Below are 24,940 nucleotides of genomic sequence, written 5' to 3' on the forward strand. Positions count from 1 at the left end.
ACATAGCCGGACAACCCTATATCTATTGCTAAACAAAGCTAAAAAATAGATCCAGTTCTGAATTCAATTGTTGTGAAAAACCACGCATGCGAGATTCAAAATTCTAAGGTCATTTATGTTATATCGCAGCAGTGAATAATTGTTTTCTTTTATTTACTTTTATGTGAATGTTAACTTATTTGATTTTTCAGATTCAGTTGCATGATGAATATGCCAATTTAAACAACCCATTTGTCAAACAAGCTTCTAAGGTATTGATTTTGTTGGTTTTTAAGTATTATTTTTTTGCGTATATCTTTCATATTAACATGTTCATTATGTTATTATATGTGTGTTTTATTGCAGGATGATGGTGATAAAAGTGTTGATATTATTTCTTATGATGTAATGTTTAGTCCATACAAGTCTAATCTTTAACGTGAATTTAGTGAAGAGGTAATTCTAAGGTTTATTTAATCTTTTTTTAACTTTTGTATTCAAGTTTTGTCCTTTTTAAGGATCGAAAGTTTGAGACTCAAAGGAAGAGATCCAAGAGACTCTCTTAATGGAAATGGAGTGAGGTTAATTTAGACGATTCTGAGGACAATGACAAAGAAGAGGAATTAGAAGATACTCCCGATTCAAGCACAAACCAGAAAACCCGATTAAAAATATCTCGAGTGTCAATTCAGAAGCGGAACAGATTTCATGCAGTCTAATATGAAATCTATCAAGTGTTTTTATGTTTTTTTTTTCATTTTCAGTTGTTATGTTTAATCTAGACGTATGAATAAAGTTTAGAGTAAACTGCCATTTTGGTCCCTGAGGTTTGGTCACTTTTGCCACTTTAGTTCAAATTTGAAACCTTTTACATCTGGGTCCCTGTGGTTTCATTTTTATTGCCATTTTGATCCAAAAATCAAATCACCTCTTATTTGGCTATTAAAATCTATTTATTTTGTCTTTTATTTCAGGGGCAAAATGGTCCATTTCAATTTATTATAACATATTATTAATTAAATTAAATTAATTATATTAAATATCATTTACCCTATAAAACCTTTACCCAGTTCATCTTCTTCATTTCTCCCCACACCCAAACCCTAATCCCTAATCCTCATCAACTCCCCTGCAACCGTCTGATCGACCACCTCCCCAAACAACCACCATGAAAGTATCTCAAACCATCACAGCAATTACAGCAAATTAAATATTCTCAAAATTATTCCATTTACAGAAAAGGAAATCAAGAACTGTGGGAGGGCCTCATTTCAAGAAAAAGGCATAGACAGGATGGAGAAAACATGACTTAAAGTGTCTCCATAACTAATTTTACAGCTGAATTTCATATTTTTGTGTAGATATTATCAAAAATCTCTCTACTGCAATCTGTAAATAACCCTATCCACTTCAAAGCCAAAATCCCCATCGTCGTTTTCGGAATCCCCTTCCTCTCCGGCTTCTCCACCACCCACCACCACCCCCTCTGTCCTCCGACACCCTCTCCCTCCGCACCCACTTCCCCTCCGGCCCTCCCTGTTCAAAACTCCATCCTATTCAAAATTATCATATACCCCTCAGAAAATTGAACCCTAACTGCACAAGATTTGTTGTCGGTATCGAGTATTTGATGTATAAATACAACAATTGAGACAAAGGGCATACCGGAGTGACTGAAGACGGGTGAGCAGCGAGCGAATCGCCATCCACCGCCGCGAGCGAATCGCCATCCACCGTCAACTGTCGCAACAACGTCGCCTGCTGCGTCACCTTCTACTGTTCCAATAGCTCTGGTGAAAGCTCCGATGGCATCTCCTCCGACGGCTCCCGTGGCAGCTCCTCCAACGGCTCCTGTGACTGTTGCTCCTGCTGTGACTCCGGTGAGCACTCCTCATGCTCCGGTGCCGGTGAGTTCTCCACCACCATCGGTTGACTCACCTCTGGTTCCTGAACATGAAGATAATGTGGGGATGATGAACTTATGGGGAAGATATATATGCTGACCATTATTAATTATTAGGGTAAATGATATTTGATATAATTAATTTAATTAATAATATGTTTTAAGAAATTGAAATGGACTTTTTTGCCCCTGAAGTAAAAGACAAAATAACCAGATTTTAATAGTCAAATAAGAGGTGATTTGAGTTTTGGACCAAAATGGCAATAAAAGTGAAACCATAGGGACCCAGATGTAAAAGGTTTCAAATTTGGACTAAAGTGGCAAAATGACCAAACCTCAGGGACCAAAATGGCAGTTTACTCTAAAGTTTATTTTATATTTGAACTTAATTTTTGGTGTTAATATAATGCAGTTATTGACTATATTAATAAAGTTCAAAATAAAGTTAGTATCCTAAATTTACAAGTCAACTAAACTTATATAAGTTAATATCCTAAAGTTGCTATAACAGATATTGCAGTTAGATATAGTCAAGCTGATATTATAAAATATTGCAGTTATTCTTGGATATTAATCTAATAATAATTTGTATTTCTTAACTAAAAGATAATAAAGTAATAAACTTTAAAGCTAAACAAAAAAACTGAACTTATGATATAAAGTTAATAAAGATATAAACTCTTAACATCCTATTTTTTACAAAAACTGTTTTTAAATTTTTATAAAAATATAATTTCTTTATATATATATAAAAACGAAATTTAACAATTAAAGTTAAAGGTGTAAAACATACTTACGAATCAACTACTATTTTTTATTTTTATAAAACCAGAAATTTTAAACTTAAAGTTTATTGGATGAGTACCGTGTGGATATTTAAAAAAAGTTATGAACTTTAAAGAATAAAATTATAAACTTTATCATTTAACCAACAAAATAAACTTACTTTACAACTATAACAACTTATCTTCTATTTTTTGTCATTTGATTATCATCTTCTTTTTAAAACGAAACTTTACATGTGTAAAACAATTTTTTTACTTTATCTATAAAAAACATTTTGTTTTTATAAAAAAATAATTATTTTATAAACATTTTTTGTAACAAGTAATAAAAATAAAATACTCCAGAAATTTTCAATCTTTACTAGATAAATACTAATTGTGTTGTAAATTTTTAAGAATTATAAGTTCAACTATATTGTTCTAGATAATATTAGTCAGTTTCATAAGAAATCTTTACCAACTTGACTAGATACATAGTAGATTGTGTTGCATATTTTTAGGGATTATAAGTTTAAGTGGACTCATATAGATAAAATTAGTTAGGAACTAAAAATCTGAACTTAGTATGATACAAAGTTAATAAAGATATAAACTCTTAACAACCTATTTTTTTTCATAAAAACAGTTTTTGAAATTTTATAAAAATATAAATTTTTATATGTGTAAAAAACCAAAATTTAACAATTTAAGTTAAAGCTCTAAAACGTACTTACGAGTCAAATACTATTTTTTATATTTATAAAAACGAAAATTTAAAACTTAAAGTTTATTGGATGAGTACTATGTGGATATTTAAAAAAAGTTATAAACTTTAAAGAATAAAATTATACTTTATAATTTAACAAATAAAATAAACGTACTTTATAATTATAACAACTCATCTTTTATTTTTTGTCTTTTAATTATTAATTTTTATAAAAAACAATATTTTTTGTCTTTTGATTATTACTTTTTATAAAAAAAACAAAACTTTACATATGTGTAACACTAATGACATATATCCACCACAATAATGCTATCATAAATATTATACGAATAAGAAAACTACAAGAAACAAGTGCCGCAATCCAAAGTGTCGCCCCCGCCGCATCGCCCGGGCACCCTACTAGTATATATATATTTATATTAATTATTAAATAAAAATAATTCGAGCGAAACCGAACGATCGTCGAGCGAGCGGACCTTTGCTCATGTTTGGCTCGTTTTCAAATCGAACCGAGCCGAACGACTCATTTACAAACTGAGCAGGAATCGAACGAGCATTTTTTGGGCATTTTTCAAGCGATCGTTGAGCAGTTTGGACAAAAACGTACCAAAATCAAGTCATTCAGAGTCTTTAACAAGAGTTTTAAGAAAACAAAATAATATAAGATATTTCACAAAGAAAGCAACATGCAACATAACAATATATAAAAGATGACAAGGGAAAATCCTTTTTTTCTTGTTACATCGTTTTCAACCAGTCAAAAACATGGAAGAAAAACGTCAAATGAAGGCCCTATTGAGATGAAAACAAGTTGAGGGACCGTTTCCCCACAGTCCAAATCATCGGGCCCAAATCCGCACCCGCATCCGTATCAAGCCAATTACCCAGCCCGTATATCGTTGTCTACTAGGGGTGTTCATGAGCCGATCCGATCCGATCGAGGGTCTGCTCGTGCTCGGATTGAATTACAACCGATCCGATCCGATCGAATCGAATTTGCAAAACCGAGCACAAAAGTGATGCTCATGCTCGGATTGAATTTGAATCGAGCGGATCGTTTTCGCTCGTTTTTTCTCAGCACCGAAATTAAAACTTGTGTAGCAAAAAAAAAAACTGAAATCAAGACTATTATAAGGCTGCATTCAACAAAAACAAATCCTAATTTAATTAAAATATGTCCAACATCTTACTAACAAAAGCAATACATAACTAAAATCATGAGCAGCAGCGAGGTATTTGGATTCTCTGCTGAAATTACACCAACGTTGTCCAGATATCTCACCAGATTTTCTCTCGATTTTTTCAGTTGAGCAGCAGCGAGCGAGGTGTATTTGAATGTGATTGTGGTAGCGATATGTGATTGTGTGGCAGCGATATGCATCGAACAATCAGATTGTGTGATTGTTTTAGGAATTAGGGATTTAGGGTTAGGTTTTGGTATTAAGTTGGGCAAGTATATTTCTTGGGCTTTTAATTTTTCTTGGGCTACTTATCTATATAACTATATATATATTAAAATCTTTAAAATCTATAATATATATATATATATATATATATTATTTAATAAAAATAATTCGAGCGAAACCGAACGGTCGACGAGCGAGCAGACCTTTGCTCATGTTTGGCTCGTTTTCGAATCGAACCGAGCCGAGCGGCTCATTTACAAACTGAGCGGGAACCGAACGAGCATTTTTCGGGCATTTTTCAAGCGATCGTCGAGCAGTTTGGACAAAAACGTACCAAAATCAATTCATTTACAGTCTTTAACAAAAGTTATAAGAAAACAAAATAATATAAGATATTTCACAAAGAAAGCAACATGCAACAGAAGAATATATAAAAGAAGAATATATAAAAGATGACAAGGGAAAATCCTTTTTTCTTGTTACATCGTTTTCAACCAGTCAAAAACATGGAAGAAAAACGTCAAATGAAGGCCCTATTGAGATGACAACAAGTTGAGGGACCGTTTCCCCACAGTCCAAATCACCGGACCCAAATCCGCACCCACATTATCAAGCCGATTACTCAGCCCGTATATTGTTGTCTACACCTGACTCATTCATCAATAAACAAATTGATGGGCCGTCTCCATAAAACCCCGTATCAGCCCAGTTACCCGGCCCGTATCTACCATTCCTTGACCGAGTGGCTATTAGTTATCTTTTTTTTTTTCACGGAAGATTCTATGATATATGAAACAGGGCCAACATAGCTGTAAAAACCCAACAAGTGTACAACAAGAGTTGAACATAGAATACGAACAAACGAAAAAGAAAAGCAAATTATGTGATTACATATCTAATGTCAAAGCCTCGCCATCTCTCTCATACCATATTCTTCAACTTAGACCGTTCTCTTAACGATAGAAACGAGTTCGCCATTATTTCTTCTTCCAAGCTGCTAATTACGATCATTAAATTTCATATCATTACGCGCCTTCTAGATTTGCCATATTGTTGTGAGGTACACTAGGCTTATTGTTTTCTTCCATAAATTCGATCTATCATACATAAATCAAATATTGTTTTCTGCAATATTGTTGTAATATTGTTATGAGGTATATCAGGCTATTAATTATCTACACCGCAACGCAACAGTTGTATATATAACATTTACCAACACATGAACAATAAATTTAATATTTTTAACAAAAAAATTTGAATACAAATTTATCTTTAATATTTATTTTTCTCAACCTTTTGGTTGTTAGTTTTATTGAAAACGGAGTTGCGTTCCAAATGGAGTACTTTTTTGGTATCATATATCAAGTGTCACTACCGTCACGAACAAAACCGGTACCGGTATCAGTATTCATTCTTTTAGTTTCGATCTATGTAAAACACGGCTTTATTTTTAGGTTACATCCGACAACTTTAGTGACTTTTATGTAATGAAACCATTATAAATAACTTGTTTTTTACCGTATCGTAAGATATGCTAAATACCGAACCATAATGAACTGAGTTGTGTTCAAAATAATGTACTTTTTGTGTCGTAAACTACGCTAATTGCCAGTATCGTAATGTAACGATACGAACATAACCAATACCGAACAAACGTCGGTATTAGTATTATTGGAACTGATGTCAACATTTGTTTTTTATGGTTATCAATTGATGTAACATGTTTGGTTTCTTTTCATATAAAATGTTTTATAAAATTCTAAGTATACCGTTGCAATATGTTTAATTTTTATGTATGTTTCGATACGAATTATATTCAAAACCACGTCAACAAATGTTTTTCTATCCTACCCCACCCAAGGGCCCATATTCGCGTCAGCCCAATTACCAGGCCCACAATACAAAATTCTAGTGTTTTTTCTTGAACAATTAAATAATCCATTATAAAGCCCAAGCAACTGTGGTTTGCAACGGAAAACTGCAAGTAATAATCATAAGTCATCTTTGTCAATTTCTAATTTAAAAAAGAGTTAAATGCCATTTTAGTACTTGTGGTTTGGGTCATTTGACTAGTTTAGTCCAAATGTTTCATTTTTCGTCTGTTGGTCCAAAAAGGTTTTACCGATACCATTTTAGTCCACTGGGTTAACTTTATCTATTTTTTCTGTTAACGAGAATGACAATTCAGTCATTTTATATGTAATTTTGTTAACTAGAAGGGCAATTTGGCCATTTAAAATGACCGAATTGCCTTTTTCGTTAATAAAAAAAATGGATGAAGTTAACCCAGTGAATTAAAATGGTAACTGTGAAACCTTTTTAGACCCACAGGCAAAAAATGAAACATTTGGACTAAACTGGCAAAATAACTCAAACCAATGGCATTTAACTCTTTAAAAAATTGTTTATTTTACGAAGATAATGAATTAACTCTGAATCAGTAGGCTATTAGATTCCATAAAAATAAAATAAAAAGTATTTTATATCAGCTTTGGTAATACATTGCAATGACAAACATTAATATTTTCCCATACAGTTCAGCTCTTCTCCATATGTTTTCTGAATTACAAATTTAGATTACAAAATTAATCAAAAATGTTTTACATTTTCCGACTTAACACACGCGATCCCGATCTCGACACTTGATGAGCACGCGATCTTACTCAACCACAAGTCGACACGATTACCTGAAAATCTTTACACTCTAATATTATAAGTTAAAAATATTAAATTAATTGCAAGTTTAGATCCAAATACTCCCAAAAGCTTCTTCAAGGGCTCGTTTTCGGCTTAATTCTATGCTCCAACCACCTGCTTTCCCGCCCCGTTCTGCTTTTAGTCTCATCGTTTCTTCATCATCCATATGATATGCATGCAGATCATCCCCAGACCCCATCGGGTGTGGCTGTGTGGGTCGAGGTTGCGCGATTCCTCCAGCAACTGCAGGTACGTAATGCCCGTCTGAGGTTGACACCCCGAACTGGGAGCCTGTTCCCGTGATCTGTCACAATATGATATAATTTTAGTTATATAAGTCTCAACCTTTTGACTTTCAAGAATGAAGCCCAGGGAGATGAAGTAAAAGGCAGAGGATTAAAATAACGAAAAAAACAAAAAATTAGAAGATTGTGAGGAAGATGAAGGTTATAAAGGCGAAACTGAAGGCACTAAAATTAAAATATGAAAATGAAAATCAGATGATGAAAATGAATGTCAAAATTAGAGAACTATTAATTTATAGTTCCAAAATTGGACCAGCTTAATTGTAAAACTAGACGGAAATGAGACCATAGTGGTCAAGGACGTACAAGGTACTCGCCTAGGCGCCCAGCACCCGCCTTGCAGCCATCAAGGTGCTCCAACTAAATCCGGCCAAATTCCGGTCTGAACAGCTAAAACTGGTCTGAAACCTCCAACTATGGCCTCGAACCAGCCTAAACTATCCCTAAACCAGCCTAAAACATGTCTACAACCCCTAAAAATGGCTTGCTTATACTGCGTGCCTTGCTTTAAAAAGCCCTCGCTTTTTAAGTGACTTGCGCCTAAGCCCAAGGCTCACCCTTTGAGCTTTGAGTGTGCGTAGCACCATTGACTACCTAAAACTTAAAAGAGACAAAAGGTACAATATTTCTATAAATTCGATTGACTAATTTACAATGGACAACCAATTTAACGCAAATGTACATACATGGACGACTTCGGTGTTCTTATACATCATGCACTAGCTGATATATTGCATGATTATGAATCCAATTGTATCGTACCACTGGAACTGGCACTGCTACAAACATATAAGGATCCTCAAAATTGCTCTTAAATCTTACTTATAAAAGATATTGTTTAAAGGCTGTTTGAAACTTCTTTTAAGCTACATGGTATACAACTTAACATACGCCCCGCTTGCGGTATGCGCATATAATGCATATATGTGTGGGCCATCGGGGGAAAAAGTGAAAGTGCACTAATTTTAACGTTATTTTACTAATTTCGTGGAAATAACGTTAAAAGCTGAGGACGGTTAATCATGCATCATGTGGTGGCGTTGATATGTGGTGGTGTTGATAGCTGAAAGACAAAAGGGTACATGCGCTAATCGGTCTTTGTCTCGATTGCTGAGTGTTATTTGCCTTATGTCCAAGGCTTGATGCAAAACTACTATCGAGCCGGGGGTCTCACTAGAAGCAGCCTCTCTATTCCTACGGGGTAGAAGTAAGGCTGTCTACATCTTACCCTCCTCAGACCCTACCTTTGCTTTGCTATTGGTGGGATTTACTGAGTATGATGGTATACAACTTAACAGAGTGGTTGCAAAAACTTCGAGGGGATTAATATTACTCTGAAGGTTTCTAACTATTTGGCATAATTTGTTAGTTTTAGACTTCGAAGATGATGCATGATCAAAGATCTCATTAATTCCAGCTCTTGTCATATTGTAATAATGCAATTTTTGTATAATATTTTAACACGCTACTTATTCATCGAAAAAAAAAGTTGAAGAAAGGTGTTTAGGATCAACCCAACCCAAACCTTACAAAAACTACCCGTTTTGGCCCGAACCCATTTGGCCCAGTACCCAACCTGACAATTTTTCCAACTCTACTATCTACCACCACAAAGTGATCATTATGATATACATGATAAAAAGTCAAAGCAATGCTGACCAGATTTCAAAAAAAAAAAAAAACAGCAATAACAAGAAGACTAACCATATCAACATCGGTTTGTGCAGTTTGTCCTTTGCTTGCTGCCAGTGCTGCTGCAAATTCTTCAGCCTAATTGATCAAGAAAATGATATTAGTTCGTGCAATGTGAAACGACAAAGCACACCGATTTCATTTAACAAACCTTACGAGCTTGAGCATTCATTATTTGTTCTGCATTTTCTTTTTGGTATTGAGCAATCTTTGCTTCAATGGCAGGAACGTCTACTCCATCAACCAAGTTTACAACTGAAAACACAGAGGATGCAGCTAATGCAAGTGAAAATGGCGGTCGTATTTTGGGTAATGGATATATTGAAAGAGAACTAGAGATGAACAAACTTACTCATGTCCTCAACTTCCTCTAAGTAGTCGTTATACTCTCTTAATGATGGAAAATCTTCCACTCTTTTATTAAATCTGTGGAATCACAACATAATAATATTACGAAAATCGAGAGGAACACAAGCTTGCTAGTTTTTTAGTACTAAAGTAAACATCAAATTATATTACATCTAAGATCAAAGATACAGATTGCTCCAAAAAAAATTATGCAAATTTACTAATATTATTATGCTGAGATTTCTGGTAACCTTCTTTTGTCAGTTGTTTGTTTTGGAGCTGAGGGTCTCTCTGTAAGCAGCCTCTCTGTCCCTAGGGATGGAGGTAAGGTTTGCCGACATCCCACCCTCCCCAGAACCTACTAGTACGTTTCCTATTTGTGAGATTTACTGAGTATGTTTGTTGTCGTTGTTGTTGTATCACTTCCCTTAGATTCTGAGCTTGGTTTAGAAAAATGCGCCTCAGGCGTGCGGCGCACGAGGCACTCAAGAAAGCACCTTAGGGCCTAGAGGCAGTGCCTCATGCACATATGGGTCAAGGTTGGTCAAAATTTGGGGTATGTAGGAGGGTGGTGTGTAAAAACAATTAAAGTGAAGAAACGATAACGAGTGGTTTACTTGATTAAAAAAACTAATATGTAAAAGAGACAAGACAAGATGCAACTTTTGGTTCCAAATAAAGCTTATTTGGTTGTACTTCGAACAATATGCTGCTTCATCTATGTTTTCCCCAGATCTAAAGAACCAAAGCCATAACAACAATCATATACACTCACTTAAACTAACGCTACATTACAATGTTGCCTAAAGCCCCCCAGGAGTGCACCTAGACACTCAAGCGCAACCCCACAGACCAAATGCATTGCGCCCTGAAAGCATGGTTGTAAAAATCGCTAGGCGCTAGTCGGCCGGTGGTGTACCGACTAGCGCCTAGCGATTTTTATATGTATTTCAACTTTTATATGTAATTTTCAGTGAGATTTTTATATATACACACATTTTTATAGGTAAATATTTTATGTAGACAGGTTTTAACCCCTCCTCGGACCATTTTTTTAAGCACACTGGATTCATCGGTGGAATCTACATGGTTTGCTTGGTAACTGGCCGGAATCGCCGATTTTTGGCCGACTAACTAGGGGCGACTACCAACTAATGGACCGATTAACGAAAAATTACTCAGCGACCGGCCGACTTGTGCCGATTTATATAACGCTGGTGGAAAGGCGATCTTTCAGGCTCTTAGGCACCACTTCAGGGCATTTTCTGCCCAAATTCCGGCCAGAATGGGAAAAAAAAACAAAAGAAAACTAAACAAGGCTGGAATCAACCTAAACAAGCCTAAAACATGTCTGAAACCTCTAAAAATGGTATTTTATAGCTAAATTGCAATTTTCCCAATGCCTATTCTAAATTTCAAAGCACTAACCAATTTCCCCTCACAAACCCATTAATTAAAACTCCATATTTAACCTATTTTACATTTGAAGTCAAACTGTAGCTTTGAACTACTGAAATTTCATACATACAGAATAATTTCGATGTATAACACCATAATTTGAAATGTGAATCCTAGAATTGAACAGAAATGATCATATAGAAACAATGTTAAAGAGGAAACAGAGAATTGCAAAAGTTACATGTTGCCGATGCGTTTTCGAATGGTCATCTCTTTAGCGAATGAGTTTGTACCCGAAGCCACCACCACCATGTTTTGTTATATTATTATGAGTATTCGTTGCAGTTTTCCGGCGATGTGCGGCGGAGTAAGGCGGCAGGTGTAGAGGACCGGCAGAGGGAAATCAGGAGATCTCTTTAATTCGGTGCTCAATGAGTAATAAAGTAAAAGTGTAAAATAGTTTTAGATATAAAGTGGTATGGGTTTTTTTAAGTTTTAATCCGTGGATTTTAGAAGTAGATTTTAAAGTGATTTTATGTCTTACGGTTTATAAAAGTAATAATCGAGGTGAGAGCAGGGGTGCAGCTTCCTTGGGGCGGAAGGGGGCGCCCGCCCCCCGAACTTTTCGACGCGTAGTGTTATGAACAGTACTTTCGTACAGAAATTTTTACGTATATACGTCCCCCCCCCCCCCCCCGCGGAATTAGGAAAAATCGCTCCCCCCAAGCTTCGCCAATGGATGAGAGGGCATAGAGCGATATCAAGTTGTCTTGTAAGGGCATCTACGATACTCCTTAAATCCATCACTTGAATCTCGCTACTAACAAATCACGTTACGTCACATTATCTTATTGAATCGCGGGTTCATAGATCAAATGGGTTACGGTGGTGTTCTAACATATTACTTTAACCCCTTCTGAATAAATTTGGGGAAAATATCCAAACCGACGAATTACATCCCAGTCGCATCTTGTTTTTGTTCAAATATTCCTCTATCCCGACCGGGTTCGGGAACCAGTAAAATTTCATCACACCAAAGTTCAGAGGGTTGTGGGGGTGTTTCACTTGAACCCACCGAACCAAAACTTGATCATGGGGTGGTCTAAATGTGTTGATATTTTTAGTCTTATAGCGGACATTATGCAAATGTCAAATTAGGTTTAGACTTTACATAGTGTAAATTATTCTTTTAGAAAAAGGTAATGGTAGAGAAATCATGGAAATGGTAATTTTCTATGTATTGTCGAAATAAATTAACCGTGTTATCTAAAAATTAGGTAACGTGAAACTGTGCAAAGAACAACTTTATAGATATTATTATTTGAAAACCCGTTTGTTCTTTTACCTCACTTGTATAATACGTGATATCGTACAATTTTATACATGAGATAGAAGGTGGAAGCCTAAAAACCCATGGTTTGTTTTTGTTATCTTGAGTTGTATCAACTTTGCTCTTGGTGGAAGAAATTACCACATAGGTGAACCGTGCTATCTAAAAATAAGGTAATGTGAAACTATGCAAAGAATAACTTTATAGATAGTCATGGATAATCTGAAAACCCGTTTGCTCTTTTACCTCACATGTATAATACGTGACATTACCCCGTGTATCAATTTTATACATGAGATAAGGGGGGAGCCTAGAAACCCATGTTTTGTTTGTGTTATCTTGAGTTGTATAAACTTTTTTTTCTTGGTGGAAGGTGAAAATAAATAGATATAATTACACACCAATAAATAATAGGCAAATTGGATTTAAATAATCCCAACTTACTGTTATTTGCCAATAATAATCCTAAATCATTTAATCACTAATAATAATCCGAACTATTCATTTTTCTTTGTAAAATACTCCCAGTTAAAAAAACACTAACTAGGTTAAAAAATTGCTGATGTGGCTTGCCACGTGGCATATTTTGATGACGTGGCAGCTGATGTGGCAGTCTACGTGGCATATTTTGATGACGTGGCAGCTGATGTGGCAGCCTACGTGGCATATTTTGATGACGTGGCAGCTGATGTGGCAGGTGACGTGGCAAGCCACATCAGCAACTTTTTAACCTAGTTAGTGTTTTTTTAACTGGGAGTATTTTACAAACAAAAGTGAATAGTTCGGATTATTATTGGTGATTAAATGAGTTGGGATTATTATTGGCCAATAACAGTGGGTTGGGATTATTTAAATTCAATTTGCCTAAATAATATGGGTTTTTTTTACGGGAAAATAACGTACTTTTAATATGCTCTTATTAATAACTAGAGGACAGTTAATGTACAGGACCACCTTATCGTGCGATGCGTACGCGAGCATCTCAATTGCACATTTGATCTAATCTAAGCTTTCAATTAAACGCAGTGGCACAATAGTAATTAACTTTGCATAATTACACACGATATAATACATAATTATGCACGTTATTTGCATAATTACGCACAACATAATACATAATTATGCACGTTATTTGCATAATTACACTTGAGTTAGGTTAACCGCACGTTATTTGCATAATTATGCACGTTATTTGCATAATTATGCACGTTATATTGGTGGTCGCGTACCGTTGCACGATAAGAGCTCTTTTTTGTATTTAAACCATTCAGTTAATAGCTAATACCTATATTCATGGTTGCAAACGTTGGTAGGCGCTCCCTAGTCGGTCGACTGGAGAGTTGCGAGTACTCGGCCTAGTCGAAGAGTAGTTAGTTTTTTTTTCTTGAACTCTTTTTTTTTCATTTTAAATAGGTAAAATACCGGATATATTTTTCTTACACCAAAACCTAACAAATTAAATCGGATACATTAACTAAACATAAGGTTATATAATCTTTCTTCAATCGTTTAACCAATCGGAGACATAAACTAAAGGGCTATTGGATTTTATCACCCCTAACTTTTGATTATTAGCCGCTGCCACCTTCAACTATCACTTTGACGTCCGCCGCTTTTATCACCCCTAACTTTTGATTATTAGCCGCTGCCACCTTCAACTATCACTTTGACGTCCGCCGCCCCCAACTTAACACTTACTTTGTTCTGTAACCACGTCGTTAACTGATCACTAATTTTTGAGCTTGTTATTACACTTTTGGGGGTGTCTAAAGATCCCTAAAACCTTCCTTAGATCTATATGACACCCCAAAAGTATAAAAACAACATCAAAAGTTAGTGATCAGTTAACGACGTGGTGACAGAACACACTAAGTGTTAAGTCGGGAGTGACGGGCATCAAAGTGATAGTTGAGGGTAACAGCGGCCAATAGCCAATAGTTGGGGTGATTAAATCCAATAACCCTAAACTAAACATAAAGTTATATAATTTTTCTTCAATCGTTTAACAAATCATGTGACGGTTGACATGACAGTCAAGTATAAGGAATAAGTGTAAATGTGTAATCTAACTATAAGTATAAGAACTTGTTAGACACTTTAGAGTGGCAAACTAAAAAATTAACCAATCAGAGTGCGCCATGTCAAGCAGTGAAAAATGTTTAAACTATGCTGAAAAGTGTTGGCAATGGTTAGACACTTGCTGAAGTGGTAAACTTTTTTTTTTATTTTCCGCTTTTTTAATCTATATATATAATAAAGCAAACCATTGGGAGACACATGTCACCCTATGGTTGATGCCAAATAATCAGCCATGTCATCATACACTTTGCATATCTCATAGTTGAGGATTGAACAAGGCTTCTCATTTACGCTAAACACACTCTCTCTCCTCTCAAAAACCTAATTCAAACTCTCTCTCTTCTCTTCTCTGGCGAACACGACGACTAAAGAAGATCCAATAATTTTGATCAAGAATCAACGGATTTGAAGACAAATCATCTACGGTACTCTCTAATTAGAGTATTTCATGATCGATTATAGGTTTTAATTAGGGCTAATTTTGCAGGAAATCAAATCATCGAGATCAAATCGGCGATTTAGTGAAGAGGTATAATCAATCTTCATTAGATAATAGTCTTCATCGACGGTATTCATTCGTGATTCCGATATCCCCATCTTTTACATACGATTTCGTTATCTTTGATCCGATGTTTCAGATTCAATGGTTTTGTTCGATTCTTTGTTTGTTAGATTATCGTACGCGATTAATGTTATTGTGGTGTACAGTTTCTTTTTTAGGGTCTGTAATAGTCGATTTTGATGTTGGACGGATATATTTTTTGTGTTTTAGGGTTTTAATTTCTTTGTTCATGTATTGTGATTTGTTGATGTTACTGTTGTTCATAGCCGATTAGGGTTTTAATTTATTTTTTTAGTTTCTTTTTTTAGGGTCTGTAATAGTCGATTTCGATTTTGATGTTGGACGGATATATGTTACCGAGTACATTAGGCAGATGTTACTGTTGTTCATAGCAATGAGTTGCTGATGGAGTGTATGTATTGTTGAGTTCTGTTAGTGCTATATTAGGAGTACTAGATTCTGAGACGGTTATTTGTAACGGTGCTATTTTGTTTAGTTTGTTGAGATTTAAGTGTGATTATGTATCCGAAAGTCCGGTGAAGCTTTTTGATGGTTTATATTTTGGCAAATCTTATGTTATCATCAGCCGATTTTATTTTATTTATGATCTATGTTTGTTTGTTACTTGATTTTAATATGTAATAAGTGAATACTTTTTTGATATGGTTTGATATCGTATTTGATGTAGTTTTGTTAAATGGTTTAGATTGTTACGTATATTTGGTTGTAATAGTTGACTGTTGTCTGCTACTCATCAATTTTAATAGCGGATGTGAGGTTACTGTTGTTCCTATCTAGGTTGGGTTGTGCTTTTTGATGTGTATTTGCTAATTGTTGACCTAAATGTTTAGCTTTTTATTTAATTTTGATGTGTATTTCCAGTTAAAGAAAGGTCTAACCCAAACCAACATGAAAATAAATCTTGAATCCATTGAAAAGGGAAAGAAGACTGAAATAGGTTTACTAGGACCCAAGGTTATTAGACAATTGTGATCGGTAGTAGTACCCTTTTACTGAACCATGTGTGGTGTGAATTTGATCAGACCTTTAATTACCAAGTTTGACTATGACTATTGTAGTGGAAATTATCAGCATCAGATAAACATGATAATATAAAATCCTTTGGTCCTATTGACCAGGCATGACATGGTGATAGAAAAGTTTTATGGCGTTTTGCCGTTTTATGTTCTCTTGCTAGCATTAAACTTTTGAAATATTATATTGTTGTTGGGATTTAGGAAGAGTGAATTTGATTAGGGAGCACATTGAATATGAGGGGTATTCGGTGTTACCCATGGCAATTAGGCAAGACACGATAGTACCTATTCGGAAAAGGGATGCAGGGGAATCTGAAAAGCTTCTTACGATTGCAAATGTTAATGACAAGTACACTGTGTGTACCTATCCTGTCATTCCCGACTAGGTAAATAAATGGCTCTTTTATGTTGCAGAAAACACAGATGTTGTCTCATCTATGAAAACACCATTGTGAGATTTTTGAATTTTTATGTATTATTAATTGTTTGTGTGGTTTGTTGTTGTTGTTGTTGTTTGAATCGATTCTTGACAAGCGCAAGCGTTTTATCAAGCGAGGTTTTGCGATTGTTGTTGTTGTTGTTGTTGTGAAGTTTTGAGATTGAGGTTCTGTGTTGTTGTTTGGAAGCATGCATCCCTAAATAAGTTAATTGCAGTTTTTTATTTATACTTAAGAAAACTAACCTGTTTTTTGTTTCTGAAAACAGGAGTGACTTTTTTCCTGTGTGTGCTGGCTATAACAATGCTTGGGACTGCCGTCAATGCTCCAACCGTCATGCTCGCCAATTTTTTGGCTACTCCAATAGCGCTGAGGTCAACTCATCTTATTTTATCTAAACCACATTACTTTTATTTTCTTCTTAATATAGGATTGTTCAAGTTTACGATTCTCAACTCTATTAACTATGTTGAGTATAGGTGGCAAAAATGTCAACTAAAAAAATTGCTTAAATAAAAATGAGTCCAATGGGCTAAATGTGTTTAAAAAATGTATTTTAAGTAAACCTGAATGGCTCAAAAGTTAACATGCACACTCAAGTTGTAGAAGTAATTAAGGTTCTAAATCTTGTAAAAGGAAAACTACTCCATTTATGTCGGCTTGATGGTTTAATGAAATTATATAACTTATTAAATTCTCTGTTGTAGATGTTTTAACATCAAAACTTTCCAAAAAGATAAATCGTTGTAATTTAACAGAACAAATGACGAGCTTTAGTAGCGATTCTTACGTCAACGCATCATGTTGTTTTGTTTTCTCATTTATGTCTGTTTACGGATACAGTTTGATAATAGTGTTCCTATGGTTTGGTGAGTTTATTACGGGTGAAGCTCATTTTACTTTAACCGCTGATGCTTTAAAGAAGGTATTGACTGGCAAAGCATCAAACGAGATATTGCTAAGCATTGTTCACACGGTATGTACTACCTGGCTTATAAGTAAACTAATTGATTTTTTAATATTAACGTGTATTTTATCAGGTTGCAAAGCTAGAGGATTTGATTACAGGTGCCATTTCAAGGTATATTGATGTTTATCTTCTAAAGCAATTTAACCGAACCAAACCGAACAGAAAGAGTTAAAAGATATTCTGTTGAGGTACAACTACGTTTTATATCGTACGCTACAACGATTGTCAGTGCAATATTGGTATCGTGACACGAGTAGCTATATGATTGTTTTTATTCTAATATTACAGATAAGCACATAAGATTGTGTTTACGGATCAAACCAGCAAAACAGCCGGGTAAGCCAGCATGCCGGTTCAAAGTATGTTCGGGTAAGATTGGTTTTATGTCAGAATGGGTTGATTAAAAAAGTTTGGTTTTTGGTTCGGGTCATAACGGGTCCATTAAAAAAGTTTTATTTTTGTTTGGATCAAAACGAATCGCTTTGAAAAAGGCATGGATGGTTTGTGCTGGATGATCGGTCAGCTAATCGGTTCAAAAGGGTTCAAGTTGATATGAAATTTTGGTACTCATTAAAATGAGTTTGGTTGGTTTGTGCTAACCCAAAATCACTTCTTCCTTTTTTAAAAAGTTATCAATGCTTGATGCACTATTTTTGACTATGGAAATAGTAATCCAAAGCATTGAATAAAACAAATCTAGAAGGGTTCCTTTTTCTCTAAAAAATCTCTATGACCCGTTTGATATAAAACACAACCTAAATTGAGAGTAAATGTATTCTGGTTGTATCGTTGTTAAAAAATTGAAGATAGTCCTTTGTTTTTCAAACGTATCAGTGATTCCAACTTATGTTAGTAATAATAACAATCAAGAAATACTTCTTAAGCTTTTACATGTAGTTCTGGATGGAAAAGATAAAAAGGCAAGACGGGATAAGAAAGTTTTGGTCTCGAAAATGCTTCACGAGAATGCATCAAGAAACGATTTAAAAAAGAATCTTTGTATTCGGCTTGTGACAAATGTTTGCATTTGTTACAACACCATTTCTTGAAAGCTTCTAAAGAGACTTGTAGGATGTGGATCAAATCACATGACAATCCGGTAACTTACATTGGCTTCTTGATATTTTAATCGATAGACAAATTTCCGCGGATTTCTTGAAAATATGGGCGTCACAAACCGAGTTGTCTGAGGTGCATTCTAAAGTGCCTGTGATTCATTGATATGAAATTAGTAGAGTTGCAGCAAAGATTATTTGTTGGTATTGGAAAAGGTTAACTAATGGCTTCAAAAGAGTCAAGATGCTTGCTTTTACAAACATGGCTAGTCCCTTTTTATGATGATTTTACTTGGATGAGAAGAGGGTCAAGGGGGTTAGACCGTAATCTAATCGAAGAAGGGTTGAGTTATTTTGACTTTGCCTCTCGCTTGGCAACAAGAAATCTTGATATCTTGGTTTGACCGGTTTTTGAACTCGGGTGATGATTGCCCGCATATACAAAAAGGGTTTGAAATTTGGTGCAAACGCGCGTTTTGGAGAAATCCCGAAGTGTAAAGAGAGTTTCGTGTTACAAATGCAAATGGCGGAAACTATTGAGATTCGAGTATGCTAGCTTGCCTCTGTTCTTGATCACAGTTGGTTTTTTTTTCATATAGTTTAGGTAAAATGAAACTTGCATTTGCTCACTCAAATTTGTATTGGAGACATGATTTCATGAATAAAAGAAGTCATTTGGTCAAAGTCAGACCTTTTTTACAGGCATGCTCACTCACTTAGCATTTTCTTTTCTTTTTTTTGTAGTTCCTGATAGTTTTTTGCTTTTTTTCTTCATAATGATATGTGGAGTAGAATTGTTGGGTTCATAATAGTAAATCACACTTGATATTTGAGGGTAAAAATGACGTCTGATAATAATTGATACATATATTTAAGTTAAAACATCATGTGGGTTTTTATTCTATTTGGAAAAAGTTACATTTGGAATTTTGGATTGTTTCATTTTGTCTCAAAATATTATATGGGATAATGTATCTAGGGTACGGATAGTGTAAAAAGGGCCTAAAGTGTGAGAAGTGTAAAAAGTGTATTATAACACTATATATAATACTATATAACACCATATAAACACCGTATAACAATATGTAACACCATATAATACCATATAACACTATGTAACACCATATATCATTATATAACAAATATAACACTATACATCTATCATAGACATGCTATCAGACAACCTATAGTGTTATAGGGGAAGGTTCATTTGAGAAGAAAAATTAATTGAGAATAAAAAGAACAAAGGGTACTATTGTAAAATGTTAAATTGTTTTTTTCATCTCATTTATTATTATCTTTAAGTAATTAATTACTCATAAAGACTATCATTCTCTACACTAATTTTTTTTTTTGCCTACACACATAAAAAGTTACCCTACACATTTTGAAATTTATCCTACACATATTTAAATTTATCCTACACAACTCGTAATTTATCCTACACACCTAGTAGTTAGTTCTACACTCTAAATTAATTTTTTTTATTTTTTGAAAAAATATATATTTTGAAAATAAGTTACAAATTTAATGTAGTTAGCTATTAAAGATGAAAACTACAAATTAATGATCTATGTAAGTTTACAAATATACCCTTATATTAAAATTAAATGCAAATATTAAATGAAGTAAAATGAAGCATTTTTATTGGATGAAACTTCTTCTTTTTTCTTCTTACAAAAAATTTCTTCTCATTTGAACCCTCCACTAGTGTTATATTTGTTATATAATGATATATAGTGTTACAAAGTGTTATATGGTATTACATTGTGTTACATATTGTTATATGGTGTTTATATGGTGTTATATAGTATTATATATCGTGTTATAATACACTTCTCACACTTTGAGCACTTTTTACAGAATCCTCTACCAATGTATCTATATTCATTTGTTTATATCCTACCTTAAAAAGTGTACATATACACACCATATGTTATTTTTTTTAAACTTGATGGCCTAACTTATTGACTGTCCTTTGCTTTAAAAGGTGTGAGCCGTTTCGGAAAGCTTATATGTGAGGATAGAGTACTTCACGTATGCGAGATGTTTGTATTTATAAAACTACTAATGGCTTCTCTACTTATCGTATTTTGACTTTATAAATTTTTAGACACTAACAAGATAAAAATATCAAACTAAAAAAAAAACTTTATGTAAAACCAAAAAAGGTTTATGTAAAATAAAAAGAAACCTAAGTCTCAAGTATTACCCATGTATAAGTAGCTCATGCATAAGATACAAGTAATCTGTACATATTAACAAAATTGATTTGGGTCATTTTAGAATCCAGAGTGGCAATCTTTACATATCTTAAGAATTAATCGTTTTGTGTTGTATTCTTTCTTAATGAGTCAAGTGGAAAAAAATGACGCTTAAAATGAAACGGGTCGAAAGTCATCTAAAATATAATGAGTGAAGTGGAAAAAAATCATGTCGTCGTATATTTGGAGTAGTTGCAAGGTCCTTACGTTAACCAAAAACATGAGTTTGTACAAAATATTATATTTCAAAGTAAATAATATGGTTTTGGATGAAACCGCGCATCGCGCGGGCATTAACCTAGTTAAAGATAAAATGGAAAAAAACATCAAGTTGGGGATTTTTTTAAATCATAATAACCGGGTCGAACCATCGTCGGACCGTGTTGCATCCAATTATGGAGGGGTTGGCTATCATAACCGAAAGGTGGATGCATGGGTTAGTTAAAATAAAATGGAGGTTGGGTTTGATTCGCAAACCCAAGTTGGGGATGAAATGGCACACTAGAACCACCCGAACCACCGCGTTTATCTTGAGCCCTCGCCTTCGAACCAGACTCTACCATTTTTTTCTTGCCTTCACCTTTGTTGTTGAGCCTTCCATTTTTTTGAAAAGATTTGAAAGAATGAGTGTGAAATGTAGTGAAAATGCATGTTGAGTTTGTTTGGTAAAAATGGAAATGAATTTGTGTAATTTATAAAGGTAAAAAATGAATATTATTTTTATTAATGCCAACGGCATTATAGCCGTTTGAAAAACAATGTTCCCGCATTGGCTTTTGGTCACCGCGTGTTTAACGAAACCGAGCGGCAAAGGGGGTCGGCGGCGGTGTTGTCGTCGCGCGGCAAACCCCCTTGCCAAACTCTTTTCCCACACCACACCGTATACCCTAAACTCGAGCCTTGGCCCAAGTCATATAGCCTCGGTTCTAATATAAACTTCAACAAATTATAGTTAAACCTCTTGATTATGATGCAAAATCAAAGACCCCTAAGTGGATCATAGATTCTTGGCAGGTTCAAACCTCAAAATACTTTTTGTATAATATTAGCTATGACTTTTTCTAATCACAATTAGTGCCGCATGCGATTTTAAGACTTCTATCATTTCAAAATAAAAAGATTTAAATAAATTAAGCGCATTTAAAATACATTTTAGGCAACTTTCCACATGTATCCTTTTAAGTTACGGTCTTATTTTACTTGCGCTACCCCATTAGAATAAAACACAACTTGAATCGACTACACATCAGCGAAATGGTCAAAATCGCCACCCGTAAATTCATTGCTATTATAAGAGTAATATAATGAACTCATAAATTAATACATGTGTTTGCTTGATTTTCCATCTATTGAATAAAGGTTATTTTTGTAACCATCACAACCCGTTATCAAAAAACTCACATGACCCATCAATACCTTAATAACAAATGGCAGACGCCCGTCACGGTTATGACACTAAACCAGTTGAAGCAAGATTCGAACATGAGACCTCTATTAAAGATGAATCAGTTGTTTACCACTACACCACCTCTTTATAGGCTACGGGTTGATTTCCCTAAGAAAGAGTGGTTATTTAGCAAGCTGAAAATAAAAAGTAAAATATGAAAACTTTAAACAATTGGTACCATAAGCTTGTTGTTGTCAAGCAGCAATTGCTAATCAAGTTATGAGCACACATGGTTACAAGGCCATAATATAATAATTAGTTAAGGTGCACCAAAAATTCATAGTTAATTGTGTTTCTGTGTAAATTCTTTATTTGTATTTACTCACAAAATCTAGTCGTAAAATCCAAATATTATAGTACTTGAACACATATTAGTATAATGGGTAAACATAGGAAGTGTGAATTTCTAACACGGTATGAACCTAACCTACAATTTCAAGGGCGGATGTTACTTGTGGCCCGGGCTGCCCGCCTCCACCAGTTTTTCGCTCGTTGTGTGATTTTAACCAAAAAATCCGATCTTTTTTTTGTAACGTAAAATATTGGATTTTTAAGAGTTTGTCCCCCACTAATTTGGATTTTGAGATTCCGGCCCCTATAAGTTTTCGTTCAAGCTCCATCACCGTGTGGTTTTGTGTGAATTGAAAAGAAGGAAATTGATTGTTTTTTTATTTCTGAATGCTTACAATACTCATCTGCCTCTTCATCTTATAGGCCAAGATACAAATTAAATTTGGATACAAGAATAATCAAAGGTAATAAACAAAGGCTGGACATCCGGATCGTGAGCTGTAAAATGGGAGATGATGTTTGACTGATCCCAATATTTTCCAAATATATTTTATTTTCTAACATTCCCCCTCAAGTTGAACGGTGGGATCTCCAACGTTTAACTTGCCCAAACATTTTTCAAAAATTCTTCCATTAACGGCTTTTGTTAAGATATCAGCTAGCTGATCTTCAGATCGAACGAATGGCAATTCAATGACCCCTGTTTCTATTTTTTCTTTAATGAAATTCCGATCCACCTCTATGTGTTTTGTTCGGTCGTGTTGTACCGGATTCTCCGAGATTTGAATGGCAACTTTGTTGTCACATAGAATTTGGTTAGGTTTACTTGGAGGGAAACCGATTTCAGTAAGAAGCTTTTTAACCCACAAAAGTTCAGTTAAGCCTCGTGCTATTCCTCTGAATTCTGCATCTGCACTAGAAAGAGCCACTACCTTCTGTTTCTTGCTTCTCCAGGTGACAAGGTTTTCCCCAACTAGGGTAAAGTATCCTGAGGTTGACCTTCGGTCGCTTTTATCTCCTGCCCAATCTGCATCGGTATAGACTTAAGTGTCCAAATGACCATTTGGTTTGAATAAAACACCGTGGCTCGTTGTTCCCTTAAGATACCTAATTATTCTCATTACTGCTTCCATATGAGGTTCTTGGGGTTGATGCATGAATTGACTTACAACTCCCACTGCATAGGCTATGTCTGGCCGAGTGTGTGACAAATATATCAATTTCCCTACGATCCGTTGGTATCTACCTTTATCAGTTAACTGTGCTCCTTCCTCCGTAAAGAGTTTCTGATTCATGATCATAGGAGTGTCTGAAGGTTTGCAGTCAATCATCCTTGTCTCGGCTAACAGGTCGAGAACATATTTTTTCTGGCAAATGAAGATCCCTTGATTCGATCTTAGCACTTCAATCCCAAGAAAGTATTTGAGTCTTCCCAAATCCTTCATTTCGAATTCTGAAAACAAATTCACCTTCAATCTTTTTATCTCTTCCTCATCATTCCCTGTCACAATCATATCATCAACATAGATAATTAGGCAGGTAATAAGTTTGCCTCTTTGTTTAAGGAACAAAGTATGATCTGAATTGCTCTGTTTGTATCTATATTTCTTCATAGCTATGGTGAATCTCCCAAACCGAGCTCTAGGGGATTGTTTTAAACCATACAAGGATTTCTTCAGACGACAAACTTCTCCCAGTTTAAAGCCTTCGGTGAATCCAGGTGGTGCTTCCATATATACTTCCTCTTCAAGCTCTCCATGTAGGAACGCATTTTTAACGTCAAACTGGTGGAGTGGCCATTGTTTGTTCGCGGCTATAGAAAAGAGTACCCTGATTGTGTTGATTTTGGCAACTGGGGAGAAGGTTTTGGAATAATCAATTCCGTATGTTTGCGTATACCCTTTGGCTACCAACCGGGCTTTATACCTTTCAATGGTTCCATCTGGGTTGTATTTTATAGTGAACACCCACCGACATCCAATGGGTTTCTTGCCTTTTGAAATGATACATTTTTCCCATGTGGAATTTTTCATGAGGGCATCCATTTCCGTTTTCATGGCTTCTTTCCAGTTCTTTGATTTGAGTGCTTGCTCAACAGTGGTTGGAACTTCTTCAGAATATAGGGAGGTAATGAATGCTTTGGCTTCTTGTGATAGATTTCCTTTGGCAATATTCGCCATAGGATATTTTGAACTCCGAGCTTCTTTCTCGGGAGTGTATCTTTTTGGAGGAACCCCTCTTTTTGTCCT

At 34.9% G+C, this 24,940-nt stretch overlaps 1 protein-coding gene across 1 annotated transcript; it reads right to left on the reverse strand.

Moving 5' to 3' along the window:
- Positions 1–7,246: 7,246 nt before the first annotated feature.
- LOC110877488 lies at positions 7,247–11,668 on the reverse strand. Its single transcript, XM_022125637.2, has 5 exons — positions 11,461–11,668; positions 9,826–9,899; positions 9,625–9,728; positions 9,486–9,551; positions 7,247–7,780 (listed from the first exon to the last, which is right to left on the reverse strand). The coding sequence occupies exons 1-5, from the start codon at positions 11,529–11,531 to the stop codon at positions 7,523–7,525; spliced, it is 573 nt and encodes a 190-aa protein (XP_021981329.1). The 5' UTR covers positions 11,532–11,668; the 3' UTR covers positions 7,247–7,522.
- Positions 11,669–24,940: the final 13,272 nt, after the last annotated feature.

The sequence above is a fragment of the Helianthus annuus genome, chromosome 9 (genome assembly GCF_002127325.2).
Source record: "Helianthus annuus cultivar XRQ/B chromosome 9, HanXRQr2.0-SUNRISE, whole genome shotgun sequence".
Taxonomy (NCBI): domain Eukaryota; kingdom Viridiplantae; phylum Streptophyta; class Magnoliopsida; order Asterales; family Asteraceae; genus Helianthus; species Helianthus annuus.

Excerpts from the sequence above, each read along its gene's own strand:
- LOC110877488 (XM_022125637.2), bottom strand. The coding sequence starts at position 11,531 with ATGGTGGTGGTGGCTTCGGGTACAAACTCATTCGCTAAAGAGATGACC. Across the intron at positions 9,900-11,460 it reads CGAAAACGCATCGGCAACAT|ATTTAATAAAAGAGTGGAAG; the intron begins GTAACTTTTGCA and ends GTGATTCCACAG. Across the intron at positions 9,729-9,825 it reads AGAGGAAGTTGAGGACATGA|TTGTAAACTTGGTTGATGGA; the intron begins GTAAGTTTGTTC and ends CTGTGTTTTCAG.